This window comes from Sarcophilus harrisii, chromosome 3 (genome assembly GCF_902635505.1).
Source record: "Sarcophilus harrisii chromosome 3, mSarHar1.11, whole genome shotgun sequence".
NCBI classification, from domain to species: Eukaryota; Metazoa; Chordata; class Mammalia; order Dasyuromorphia; family Dasyuridae; genus Sarcophilus; species Sarcophilus harrisii.
The window spans coordinates 599,626,020-599,639,587 of NC_045428.1; the positions used below are offsets into that span (position 1 = coordinate 599,626,020).

Sequence of the window (13,568 nt, forward strand, 5' to 3'; positions counted from 1 at the left end):
AAGATCTCTTGGGCCTGTAACTGCTATTGTTTTGAGTTTTGAATTTGATTGCCTGATCATTGTCAGTAACCCACCATTGGAGAGAAATGCCATAGGTTACTTAGAAGAATACTTTCCTGAATTGTCACAGGTGGATGTCTTATCTGGGCAAGAGCTGGGAGGTCAACCTTAGCTTCCGCTCAAGTTCTGTTTCTTTGTTTCCCACCTGATTATTCCTGAGTATGGCTCTCAGGAGTGGTTGTCAAACAGAGCTAAAGATGCTTTATCCTGTCATGTGTGTGCTGTTAGGCTGAAGCCTGAAGGACCCGTTTTGGGGCTATTATATTCATGTCCCTGCTTTTTCTTGTGATTTCCCACTTTTCCAGGGGTACCTTTAACAACACTCTGAGGATGAGAGCTTTGGTCTTAGTATTCTCTCTCCAGCTCTCACAGAGAGCTCCCCACTGGTGGGGGGAGATAACTTCTTAGTCAGACTAAGGAACTCTGTGGGCAGTGGGGACACTCAGGATGGTTGGGTGTGCCCTCAGCATCCTCAAGGCAGCCCATATATGTGCCCTCATGCATTATTTGCAAAGACCCCATCCCCAAAAGTCACCATCTCCACCTGGATGCCATCCCATTTGTACTAGCTCTCCTCCCAGGGGAATAATTTTAACCTGACTACCCACTCTTTTCTTGCCATAAAGGATCTCTTACCCACATAATAACTGGGGGATCTCCATTCCAAAATTATTCTGGAAAACTCACCCATAATGCTTCTACACTCCCTTCCTTGAAGCATCTTAATAACCTCCTGAGAACTACCATTCCTACTGGTAGATTTGTTTCCTCCAGGCCCCAAGCTAAGAACTTCCACTATTTATTCACCCTGAAAATCATCGATTATCTGATTCTGACACTCAGCATCCCCCAGATGTTGCTGCTGCCATCTTCAAGTCTTGTGCCTCCTTTCCTCAGTGGCTCCCTTTAGGCAGGGACAGCTGTACATCCCTTATCAGCATGAAGCAGCTTCAGAAAATGAGATCTCTATCCCTTTGTCCCAAATGAATTTGGGGCGCAAAGTGCTTGAGAGGGGAAATGATATAAGATAGCTTCTAGGGGAGGCAGAAATAATTTTAAGGTCCCTTGACTTTAGGGGCTTCTGTTCTAACAATCTGTCAGTGATTCTAAATCTTCTGGCTTTGGAATCTGTGATCCTGAGGCCCCCTGCTGAGGAATATAATAATATTTCTTCCCTTAGACTTTAGGGAAGCTATATTAGTGATCCTGAGACTCTCTAACTTAGAGACAACCTTAGTTATTGTTCTAACAATCTTGTCTGTCAATGACTAAAGTCTCCTGGCTTTGCTAAATTCTCTTGGAATTTAGACATTCATTTGACATTACAATTACAATAAACTTCGCCCCTTGACTTGGATAGGGATTCAAGGCTGCAAGTTCTGAGACTTCTCATGACACTGGTCTGTGACTTCCAGTTTTTTGGAGTCCCTTCCCAACCTCAACAAGAGGACAGTTTCAGGACCAGTGTCCATTTTTTTTTTTTTTACATCTAAAGCAAGAGCTAGTGAGATAGGAGCCATGGTTCTGCCACCACTGTGCGCAGTGGTTAAAGCCTGAACCTTCTGTCTAATCCTCTGCTCCTTCTCCTCCACCTGTGCCCTGCTGCTGTTATTAAAAACCTTGAAGGCCACATCAAGCAATTACTGAAGGGGACTTTGGGATCCCTTTTCAAAGTTTTGGAGCTTCCCAGGGAACACTGGGAACTCAATTTGAAATGAAATGCATGACTAGAACTGCGGCTTCCCTGGAGGTTCAGGATCAGGGTTGGTGACCATAGTGTGTTGGGGTCTGTCCCTGAAAGTGGGGGGTTTTCTCCAGAGCTCTGCAGGATGCTAGTTAGTCATAATTCACCTCTTTGTGCATTCCTTTAAAACTTTCTTGGGCTAAGCAGGTGAGCATGGGATCTCTAAGAAATATTTTCTCTGCTCTACAGAGACTTTCTAGATTTCCTTGTGGGCGGTATGGTTTTGAAAGATGAAAGGCTCTTTACAGGGGAATGGATGGAGTTAAGTAACCACAGTTTGGAACCCGGGATTCTTAGGTCTCGGAGTCTTGGCTTTAAGGCTTCTTTCTTGGAACCGCTTGTGCATTGACACTTCTTGCCCAGGAGCTGCTAATGCTCCGACTCCCCTGTCTGCACTAAGACAGGATTGGGGTGGGGTAGAAGCGGGGAGCTGGAATTGAGATGCTGACCCCAACTGGATTTAATTCGTTGTGACCTGTCCCCTGTTGAAGATCCTTATAAAGTAATATTTATAAATATTTATATTTATTTATTTAGTTAATTTATTTATTAATACAATCATATAACTATATTATTTAATATATTAATTTATTATTTACATATATTAATAAAACTAATAATTAAATCAATTAATGATTAAATTAATATATTAAATATTTATATAATATAAATATTTATAAATATTAATTTCATCTGGCGTAAAGGGGGAAGCCCGGAGCCCCGGGACCCTGTCGGCTGGGTATCCTCAGGCCAGGTTATGAGTGTTAACTATAATGGGATGACTGCGGGAGGACTCCGGGAGCACGGCCCAGGAAGTGGTGGCCCGGGCTGAGCAGTAGGGGCAGCGGGCAGGATGAGCCACGCCCAAAGCACCTGCTCAGGAAAGAAGGCCTTGGGATGAGGGAACACAAGGGACTCAACAAGCCCCGGGGACTCCATTTCCCAGAATCCCCCGCAAGGAAACAAACATCACACAGGTGCACGCATGGCACAGGTCACATGGCGCTTCTTTTCTTGGGGCCCAAAGGACTGTGGGAACTGTAGTTCCCGGCGCACCCTGTGCGCAGGCGCGGCTCTTCTAGGATGTAGGGCTTTTTTGGTCCTTGATTGCTTTAGGAGCTTGGGGGGGAGGGGGCGGGGCTGGTGAATGGGGTAGCTGGGAGGATTGTGGTGCGGAGAAAGAACCTGCTACAGCCACGGACACGCGCAGGGTACGAGCTGACCCAGCGGAGCGGGAGACCCCTGCGTGTGCGCGCATGAGCGTGGGAGCAAGAAGACTGGGGCGCACTGGATTGCGGGCGCGCAGGTGTGCAGGTGTCCGTGTGTGCTCACGCGAGGCAGAAGCCCGGGCGGGGCGGGCTGGGGGCGCGCCGAGGGGGCCCCCCTGAATCCCTGCCTTCCCCGCCCCCGCGGGTCCCCCGCACAGTCCCCGGGCCCCTCCCCTTTCCCGGCAGAAGCTGTCCCCGGGGGAGGGGCAGAGCCGTCCCGCCCCTGGCCCTCTGACCTGCCTGACCCTTCCCCTGCAGGAGCTGAGGAGCAGGAGCTGCCGATGGCCCCGTGATGCCCGAGCCACTGGCCAGGGGAGCCCGGAGGACGCCGGGAGACCATGGAGGCCTTGGACCCCATGCTGGAGGACAGAGGTGAGGAGGTCAGGGGGCAGCCGTGGGCCCCGCCTCCGACGCCCTCTGGGCCTTCCCTCCGCCCCCCTGGGCCCCTCACTCACGGGCGGAGCTCTGACCCTGAGGGCACCTGCTCACCGGCCCCCGGAAGCCCTTCCTGCAGAGGCTGGGGGAGCCCGGCGTGGAAGGGGGGCTCCTGCTGCGGGGCTTGGCCCGGTGGTCTCCAGGGGTACCCCGGGGCCCCTCCCCTGGGAGGAGCAGAGCTCCCAGGAGCGGGGAGCAGGTGGTGCCCCTGAACCCTGCCCCCTCAAACCGCTCCCCAACGCGGGGTTCAGGGGTGGGGGGATGGGAGGGGGAGGCGCCAGGGAGGCCACCTGTTCCCAATAGTGGCGGAGCTGCTGCAGGACCGGCGTTTCCTGCCCTCAGATCTTGGAGGAGAGGCTGCCTTGGGGGGATGTCAGAGGAGGGTCTATTACTGGGAGGCAAGTGGTGAAACCCAGGAATGGAGCAGCTTCTTTCTGGCTGCTTCCGGTGCTGGGCTTGTGGGCCCCTAAGACCCTCAGCTTTTCTTGTGAGTTGCCATTCTCCCTCCTCTAGCACTTAAGTCATCACTAAGAGCAAGACAACTTCATTTGTGGGACTCCATCTTTCCCGATGTAATTTACTCTTCCTTGTTTTGGCCGTTGTGCCAGAATGCCGAAGCCTTCGTAACTCTGGGTCTTCTCCTCCAGAATGCTGCTTCTCTCCCAGCTCTGGGTCTTCCAGAGAGTTGATGAGGCAGCTGTGACAAACTCTAGAGCCCCGGGCAGAAGCTGGGGTGCTCCCCTGAGACCTCCTGCTGGGATGGGGTTCTTAACCCGGTCAGAAACCTTGTTCTTTTGGATTCGGGGCCTCCTGACCCAGCACCCCGAGCTGCCCGTCTCAGCGAGCTGTTTGTAACGCACTTTGCAGACCTCCCAGCGTCCTCCCCCTTGCTCCTATTGCGTCCTTTTGCCCTCCTTTGTGGGGAGGGGTCCGTAACAGTCCCCTGCCTGTTGAAGCAGTCTGGGACACAAACACTGGGCACATGACAGCTGGGTGGACCTCGGTCCCGCTCCACACTTGGCGCTGTTCCTTCTCCCATCGGTCAGGCTGTTTTCCGTTCCCCGGGACGCTGCCCCTGGTCTCCACGAGGGCTTTGGCCAGATGCTGGCCATGAGAGGTCTCTCCTGATCTCCATCTGTTGAGAGTCGGGTCCCAAGAGAATGGCAGTGACCCTGGCCTGAGTCAGAAGGAAGCTGCCCTGACCCTCTGTGTGCAGGGGATCCCCCAGGATGCTGCTGACCTGGATGAGAGCTGCCCATTTGGGGGCAGGGCTCTCTGGGCTGGAGTCCATGCTGGCCCCTGGGCCCCTTCCAGGTGGGCACTGTTCCTCCTGCTGCCTTTGGGGCCCAGCACAGAGCTGGTGCAGAATTAATTTGGGGGATATAAAAAACCAGACAATCTGGGGCTCTCCAAGCAGGGCATCCTAACTTGGGTCTATGAACTTGTTTTTTAAAAAAATTTGATAACTATTATCGACATAAATTATTTCCCTTTTTTATTTTGTGGATCCAGCCATTGTTTTGAGGAGGGATCCTTTGTTTCCTCATCCACCAAATACAGAAAAGGGGCTGGGTCCCTGCTCGACATTCTCCATCCTCTTCCCAAGGCAGACCCTCCATACCTGTATCACTCTGCTGATCAATTTTCCAGTCCCAAGGATTATTAAGTAGAACAAAATGGAAGAGAAGACCCGGTCGCCTCCTTAGAGTACTTGCCCAATCATCACCTCCAGTCCCCCTCCACAACCGGCCTTCTCTCTCTGGGAGGGGCAGGAGGAGGAATGATTTGAAGCACTGGTGCCATCTCCGTGTCAAAGGAAAGGATCCATTCTGCAAGCCAGGAGGAAGCAGGAGAAGGACTGGGGTAGAGCGGGCGGGGAGCCAGCTCTGGGGTCATCCGTTGGCAGTCCTGGCCTCAGGTTGATTTCTCTCAGACACGCCCTTGGCCCACCCAAGGGATGCTGGCTGGTACAGCGGGCACTGCCATCTGATACGCCAGCCCCCAGCCTCTGGCTCGGATAACAATCAGTTATTCTGGGCTTCCTCCAACAGCCACTTAGTCTGAATTTGAAGGCAGGTGGCGGGCAGAAAGAAGCATCCAGTCATAAAAACTGGCATATCATGCTGGATGGTTGGCCGTGTATTTGTCCTATATCTCATTTGACCTCCACCATCACCATGGGAGTTTGGTGTCCTCATTTAAAGAAAAGGAAACTGATCAGAAGGACCATCCTCTTGGGATTTAGTGCCATCATTACTCTCACTTTAGAGAAAAGGAAACTGAGTCAGAGGGACCATCCTCTTGGGATTTAGTGCCATTATTACCCTCACTTTACAGAAAAGGAAACTGAGTCAGAGGGACCATCCCCTTGGGATTTAGTGCCATTATTACCCTCACTTTAAAGAAAAGGAAACTGAGTCAGAGGGACCATCCCCTTGGGATTTAGTGCCATTATTACCCTCACTTTACAGAAAAGGAAACTGAGTCAGAGGGACCATCCCCTTGGGATTTAGTGCCATTATTACCCTCACTTTATAGAAAAGGAAACTGAGTCAGAGGGACCATCCCCTTGGGATTTAGTGCCATTATTACCCTCACTTTACAGAAAAGGAAACTGAGTCAGAGGGACCATCCCCTTGGGATTTAGTGCCATTGTTACCCTCACTTTACAGAAAAGGAAACTGAGTCAGAGGGACCATCCCCTTGGGATTTAGTGCCATTGTTACCCTCACTTTACAGAAAAGGAAACTGAGTCAGAGGGATCATCCCCTTGGGATTTAGTGCCATTATTACCCTCACTTTACAGAGAAGGAAACTGAGTCAGAGGGAGGCTAGGACTTACCAGTATGTCCTAGGCAGAATTTGAACTCCAGTCTTCCCGATTCCACGTCCAGTATAACACAGGTCCCATCATCAGTGATCTCTGCAATTCAGCCTCTCTTTTTTTTTTGAATTATCTTCTTGCTGATCCCGGGGTGAAATGAGGATTCCAAACAGATAAGGGGGATGGAAGAAGGGCCAGTTCCACATGTAGGGGAAGGACTGAGAATTCAAACTGCAGACCTGACCCCTCAGGGCTCTCTTGGCAGTGACTGGAGAGTTGCCCATTTCCTTCTCCTGCTCATTTTACAGATAAGGAAACTGAGGCAAGCTGTGTTAAGTGCCCGGCGTGGTGGTGAAGCTATCACGTATCTGAGGCTGCTAGCTGCCAAGACCTCCAGCGCTGTATCCGTATTCACACCCCCTCCCCCGGTCTCAGGCGGATAACCTTCCCTGGGGGCGCATGGCCGGGGTAACCCGTGGTTTAGGGTTGTACTGCTCCCGGGCTCCCTGTGGCTCTTCTCCTGCTCCTGCGCGGGACTCCCATGTTGTGGCGTGAGAAGGCACATATGGGTTCCTTGCCAACGCCTCCTTCTTCCCACAGGGAGTCTGCAGGACCGCGTCCTTTCCCCCGGAGGAGAGGTAAAGCAGCGGGAGGGCGTCCTGCCCGGTCTCCTCAGAGCCGGGGCCTTGGTGAGTCATGTTTTCTTGCATCTCCCGAGATGTCCCATTTTCCAGCCATGGACACATTCCCCCCCTGATCCCTCTACCTTTCCTCTGCCTTCAGCAGCCTCAGGGGCCATGGGGGTGTGCAGGGTCCGCCCCGTTGTTCACATGGGCTCTGTGGGTCCGATCTGTCCATGTGGGTCCGGTCAGCCACAGTGGGACGTGCCATCCCCCGGCTCCGACACAGTGACTGGGGCCTCTGAGCCGCCCTGCCAGGGATCTGTCCTCAGGAGAATCCAAGAGCACGAGGAGAGCTCTGGGCCCACTGACTTCCGGCTTGACTTTCCCAGGCTGGGAGCAGGGTTCTCCGGGCATGGCCCAGCCCAGCCTCCTTCCTTCACCCACTGGAACACTCCCCGCTGGCTTTATGCCGCCCTTGGGGCCCTCCTCCCTGAGCCATCAGGATTCCGGGGCTCCCTGTACTAAGCGAGCCACGTGCTACAAGGCAGATCAGTGGAAGGCAGGAGGAAGGGGGATCCGCGCTCGGGTGCCCCCAGCCCAGGCCAGGCCCCTGCACCAGCAAAGTCTTCATCCCTGAGGGACAAATGAGGTGGGGAAGGGGGAGAAATGTCACCTGGAGCAGGGGTGGGGAGGTGAGAGCGTGACCCAGGACAAAGGTCCAGCCCCAGTGGACGTGACCAAAATCTCACTCCCAGGTGGAGCCCAGGGCCTGTAGGAAAGGGGGAAGGAGCTTTTTGTCTTTCTTTCTGTAAGAGGCAGGAGGGCTGCACAAGGTCGCCAGTCTCCCTTCCCCCCTCAGAGCCGCCTGCCTCCCCGGCCAGAGAGATCAGGACGGCTGGAGACGGGTCTGGGTGCAGGGGGAGACTCAGGCTTCTTAAGCTGAGTCTGTCAAGGAGAAAGGCTTGGCAAGACATGGGGCCAAGAAGGGCCTGTCACCTGACAGAAAGAAAAAGGGAGGGGAAGACCACGGGATGTCTGCCCCAAGTAAACAATTGGGAGGAGAATGAGCAGGAGGTCTGCCTGAGAAATGCTGTGGCTCCCTAGGCAGGTGGGGAACACTACCAAGACCGGATGAATGGCCCAGAGGAAGGGTCAAGATATCAAAGAAGAGATTTATTGGCATAAGACTTCCCTTCTCTCTCTCCCTCTGCCCCTGTCTCTCTGTCTCTCTCTCTGTCTCTGTCTCTTCTCTCTTTTTCTCTGTCTCTGTTTCTATCTCTGTCTCTGTCTCTCTGTTACCCCCTCTCAAATCCAGCTCTTCTGGCTTAGAGTATTTGCAGGATCCCTCGCAGCTGGAGAGTCAGCCACGTGCCGTGGTCACATGGTCAGTGTGGGTCAGAGACCGCTTGGTAGACCTGGCTTTTGAGGGTCTGTCACTGTCCACCGGGCAGCGCTGCATCCAAGCAGTGGCTCTGGTGAGGAATGAGTTTAATAAAGTGATCAGGGTGGTTTTTATGAGGCTTCATGGCAGAAGGGAAATCCATCAAGTCTCCTGGAGAAGAGCAAGAGGAACATTCAATGTGACTCTTCAGGTTAAATTATTGCACATTTTATTTTTAATTTTTAAAAAAGCATTTTCTTTTCTTTTTTTCTTTTTTTATTTACAAGATATATGCATGGGTAATTTTTCAGCATTTACAGTTGCAAATCCTTTTGTTCCAACTTTTTCTCTCCTTCCCCCCACCCCCTCCCCTAGATGGCAGGTTGACCAATACATGTTAAATATGTTAAAATATAAGTTAAATGTAAAATAAGAATACATGTCCAAATAGATAATTAACTGTATAAAAAGAGTTGGACTCTGAAATAGTGTACAATTAGCCTGTGAAGGAAATGAAAATGCAGGCGGGCAAAAATAGAGGGATTGGGAATTCTATGTAGTGGTTCATTGTCATCTCCCAGAGTTCTTTCCCTGGGTGTAGCTGGTTCAGTTCATTACTGCTCTATTAGAACTGATTTGGTTCATCTCATTGTTGAAGAGGGCCATGTCCATCAGAATTGATCCTCATATAGTCTTACTGAAGTGTATAATGATCTCCTGGTCCTGCTTGTTTCACTCAGCATCAGTTCATATAAGTCTCTCCAGGCCTTTCTGAAATCCTCCTGCTGGTCATTTCTTACCAAACAATAATTTTTCATAACATTCATAGACCACAATTTATTCAGCCATTCTCCAATTGATGGGCATCCACTCAGTTTCCAGTTTCTGGCCACTACAAAGAAAGCTGCCACAAACATTCTTGCACATACAGGTCCCTTTCCCTTCTTTAAAATCTCTTTGGGATGCTGGGTCAAAGGGTAAAGCATTTTATTTTCAAAACACATGCATAGGTCGTTTTCAGCATTCACCCTTGCAAAACCTTGTGCTCCAAATATTTTTCTCCCTCCCTTCCCCCACTTCCTCCTTAATAGAAAATGTTAAACTTGTGCAATTCTTTTATACTTATTTCCACAAATATCTTGATGCACAAGAAAAATCAGATCAAAAAAGGAAAAAAAATGAGAGAAATCAAAAAGCAAGGAAACAACAAAGTGGTGAAAATACTCTGTGGTATTTTTCCCTCAGTCCCCTAGTGCTCTGTTGGGTGCTGATGGCTCTCTCCATCATCAGTCCATCAGCACTGGCCAGGATTTGGGGGTGTATTTTAATAGTGCAAAAGTGAGAGTGGGGAAGATGCTGAAGAAATATGTTGGAAAGTGTGGCTGTCGAGCCACAGGCTGATGGACCCCACAGCTCTCAGGCCTTTGCTTCATGACTATTTCCTTTAAGGAAAAAAATTGGAAGGTTCCAGACACAGCTTGCCCCAAATGATGTCATGAAAATGGAAAGATTATTATCCATAAATGGGAAACAGCTGCATATGGATTTGGGGGTTTACTTCAAGATCTCCCTTCTGATTAGTTAGAACATTGACTTGTTAGAACAAAGCTCAACATCTGTTCCAAATTAAAAGGAGAAAAATGAAAGGATACAGAAAGAAATTAAGGTGATTTCAATATGTTCTGGCTTTAAAAGCTGTTAATCTAGAAAAATGAGGCAGGTAAAAGTAATCAGATGTCAGGCTGTCGCCAGTTCCTAAAAGTAAGTTTAACGGATGCAAGTCAGTCCCCCAGAGGTTTCAGCCGACAGACAATGGGGCTCCGGGTTACCTAGAGAGCTGCAGCAAATGTTGATTTAAAGAGATTAAAGCATTTGTAAAATCTTAAGAAAAATCACAGAGAAACATGTGACACGTTGGTCATGTGGTGAAAGGAAGGATAATTGAGGGGACAGCTTGTGTCTGCTGGGATGCCCGTGCCATGGAAAGAGGTGTAGAGAATACATCGGGGGGACTGCCTGTGTGGGATTTATGGGAAGACATGGAGAAGGGCCTTGAAGGATGAAATGCTGAGGCCTTGGACTCCTCAGACTGCTAAATAAATAATCCTTTTTTGCTCTTTTCTTTATTGTGACTGAGTGTTTCCAGGGTATCTCAAAAACCTTGGTGCATTTTTATTTGTGTTTAAAACCCGCACTAAGACATTTCAATATCCGGTGTAGTTTTTTACAAGACTTGGCCTGTTCTGATCATATCGTGCTGTAGTCTTTGTTTCTTTTCATACATATTTTTAATATTTATATATATAATATATTTTTATATTTATACATATTTATTTATATACATATATTTTCATATACATTTAGGTTTTTCAGGCAGGTCTCTTTGATAGCAAGCCAATGTAGAGGGAAGAGCGGAAGCCTTCCTTGTGGTGGGGGGGTGAAATGGGGTGCCCTACTCCTAGCTGGGGAGAGATCTGGAACCTAGAAAAGAAATGGGTGAAAAGAGAAGCCAGTGGGGGTGGTCTCGCTTCTATTTGGGGCTAGTGGGACCGCATTAAGCTCTACGACTATAACAAGGAGCTCCTGTGATGACTACACAGTCTAAGCAATCAGTAATTTAAATAAAGGCTGAAATACAATTCCAAAGGGATGAAAAATGCATGACGGGGTATACATTCCGCCAGCTGCCTCCAAGGAAGTGGTTTGTGTCCACGTACCTGGGACCTGACAGCAACGGGCATGACAGGAGGAGGCAATATGTTCACACACCTGCGTAAGATAGTTCTGTCCAAAATGGCCTTTTTCTGAAATAACTGGAAATAACACTGCCTCTCATCATGGAAGTCACCATGTTCCCCAAGGTCCTAGAATGAATATGGTCTTCAGATTGCACAGGAATGATGTAGGAATTAGGCAGCTTTTGAAACATATTGCGGATCTCTGTCTCCAAGTACTGAGTGGAGGAGTCCACCTTGGAGTTCGTCCCGGAGCCATATTCTTGGTAGACTTCTGTGGGGTCCAGGAGTCTCAGGTAGTGCTCCCTTGAATCCACAAGGATCTTTCTCATGGCAGAGACCTTCTCATCTACCACACTGCAGGGATGCTTTGGAGTAGAGTGGGGAGTTCTTTTTGCAAATTTAAATTGGACACTGCCCTCCCCTAGAAGGCTGTGGAGAGGCACATGAGTCCGTGAAGAACTCGAGGAAGACCAGTAGGGATTAAAGGTGTCATCAAGCAAAGAAGAACTTGCCCTTGCCCAGGATCCCACAGCTAGTATGTGTCTGAGGCTAGATTTGAACTCAGGAAGATGAATGAGTCTTCCTGACATCAGGCCTTGCACTCTAACCACTGTTCCACCTGCGGCCCTATCCCTATCCCTATCCCTATCCCTAAGGGATAGAGATTAGGTGAGAAATTAGACCTAAGTAAAAAACACCAACTAGGGATGTAAAAAAATGATGGAGATTGATTCAGAGAAAACTGGGAAGATTTGTACGAAGTGTGATGCAGAGGGAAGTGAGCAGAACTAAAACAGCGTATACATTGTGGTAAATGTGGCAGTTTGAAAGAATTAGGAACTCTTGTCAGTGTAATGACAGGCTATGATTCCAGAAGCTAATGATGGAATATACTGCCCACCTCCTGATAGAAAGGGGAAAGGACTCAGTTCAATGAAAAGTATCTGGTTTTTGGACATGGCCAGTAAAGAAATTGGTTTGATATCTATATATGTTTGTAACAGGAGGTTTTTTTCCCCTCTTGTTTTCTAATGGGGGCAGGTAGGAAGGAGAGATGCAAATTTCAGTTTAAAAATATATATAATTAAAAAATTAAAATACACATTATTTTAAAGAAATATTTGAAATGGGAGCTATTAAACTTCTAATGCTCTGAAGAGATATTAATTTTGTATCTCATGCTTCATGTTGAACAAAATGTCGAAATGTGTTTATTTTCTCAGGAATCAGTGACTTTTCAGGATGTGGCTGTGAACTTTACCCATGAGGAGTGGGGGCACTTGAAGCCGGCCCAAAAGGACTTGTACAGGGAGGTGATGATGGAAAACTATCAGAACTTTGTCTCCCTTGGTAAGGACAACTAGCTTCAGGAACATCATTTTTCCTTCCTGAAGACCATGGGATGTCTAAATGGACATAGCTGGGTGGTACAGTGTGGATAGGGTGCCTAGGTCTGGAGACAGAAAGATCTGAGTTCAAATATGGCTCAGACATTGTGTAAATTGTGTAATCCTGGGCAAGTCACTTAATCTGTTTGCCTCATTTTCCCCATCTGTAAAATGGTAATAGCAGCTACCTCTTGGGGAAGTTGTGAGGATCAAATGAAATAATATTTGTAAAACACTTAGTACAGGATTTGGCATTTACTAGGTTCTATATTAAAATTAATATTATTAATATGGTGCTAAGCTGAATTTTTACTTGATATGTAGAGCTATTCTTAAATGCACATAATAATGATAATAAAATAATAACAACAAAATTCAGGACCTGGTTATTGCTACCTTACAGAAAGGTTGTCTTTAAGCATCCTAAACTTATTAAATGATACAGATTATGAAATTTGGAAGCTGCGTAACATAAGGTTGCAAAAATCTACCAATTGCCTAGAAAGATATGACCGGGTGGCTGGAATAAAACACTGGAAGCTTTCTATCCTTCATATACTAATGGGTAACAAATTCCCATTATATAAACAGGTAACAAATCACCATGACTGAAATACAAATCCTTAAATATCCAAAAAAATGGGCTCTGGGAATCCACAGTATTCCTTCCAGCCAGAACTCTCACCCAGAAATATTCAGGGCATAGCATAACATGGAACCATAAAGATGTAAGACTCTCATGGTGGATGTTATTTTGAATATTTATAATTTCCAAACCACATAGAGTGAAGAGCTTTCAAAATATTGTGTATGAGAACAGGATGCAATCTTTATTCTCATCTTCCTGAAAATTCTTCCAATCTGCAGAAGATGAGCTTTACTCTTATTCAGCGGCAAAAAGAAGCCATTTTATTCACCTACACAATAGTCTACAGATTTTAAAGTAACAAATATTAATTTATTAAATCCATTAATTTACAAATGAAATTAACTTTAAAATTCATATTAATAATATAGAAAATAGTATGAAACAGGATAGTGACTTATTCTTTGGCTGTTTCTCTTAGAAACACATAAAAAAGAGAAGAGAGTGATAATTTGAAAGCA

The 13,568-nt window shown here is 47.7% G+C and overlaps 1 protein-coding gene across 1 annotated transcript; it reads left to right on the top strand.

Moving 5' to 3' along the window:
- The first annotated feature begins 2,747 nt into the window (after window positions 1–2,747).
- Window positions 2,748–12,603, top strand: LOC105749965 (zinc finger protein 69). Its single transcript, XM_012545835.3, has 4 exons — window positions 2,748–3,110; window positions 3,331–3,444; window positions 6,932–7,020; window positions 12,297–12,603. Exons 2-4 carry the CDS (start codon window positions 3,411–3,413, stop codon window positions 12,435–12,437), a joined length of 264 nt encoding a protein of 87 aa, XP_012401289.1. The 5' UTR covers window positions 2,748–3,110; window positions 3,331–3,410; the 3' UTR covers window positions 12,438–12,603.
- Window positions 12,604–13,568: the final 965 nt, after the last annotated feature.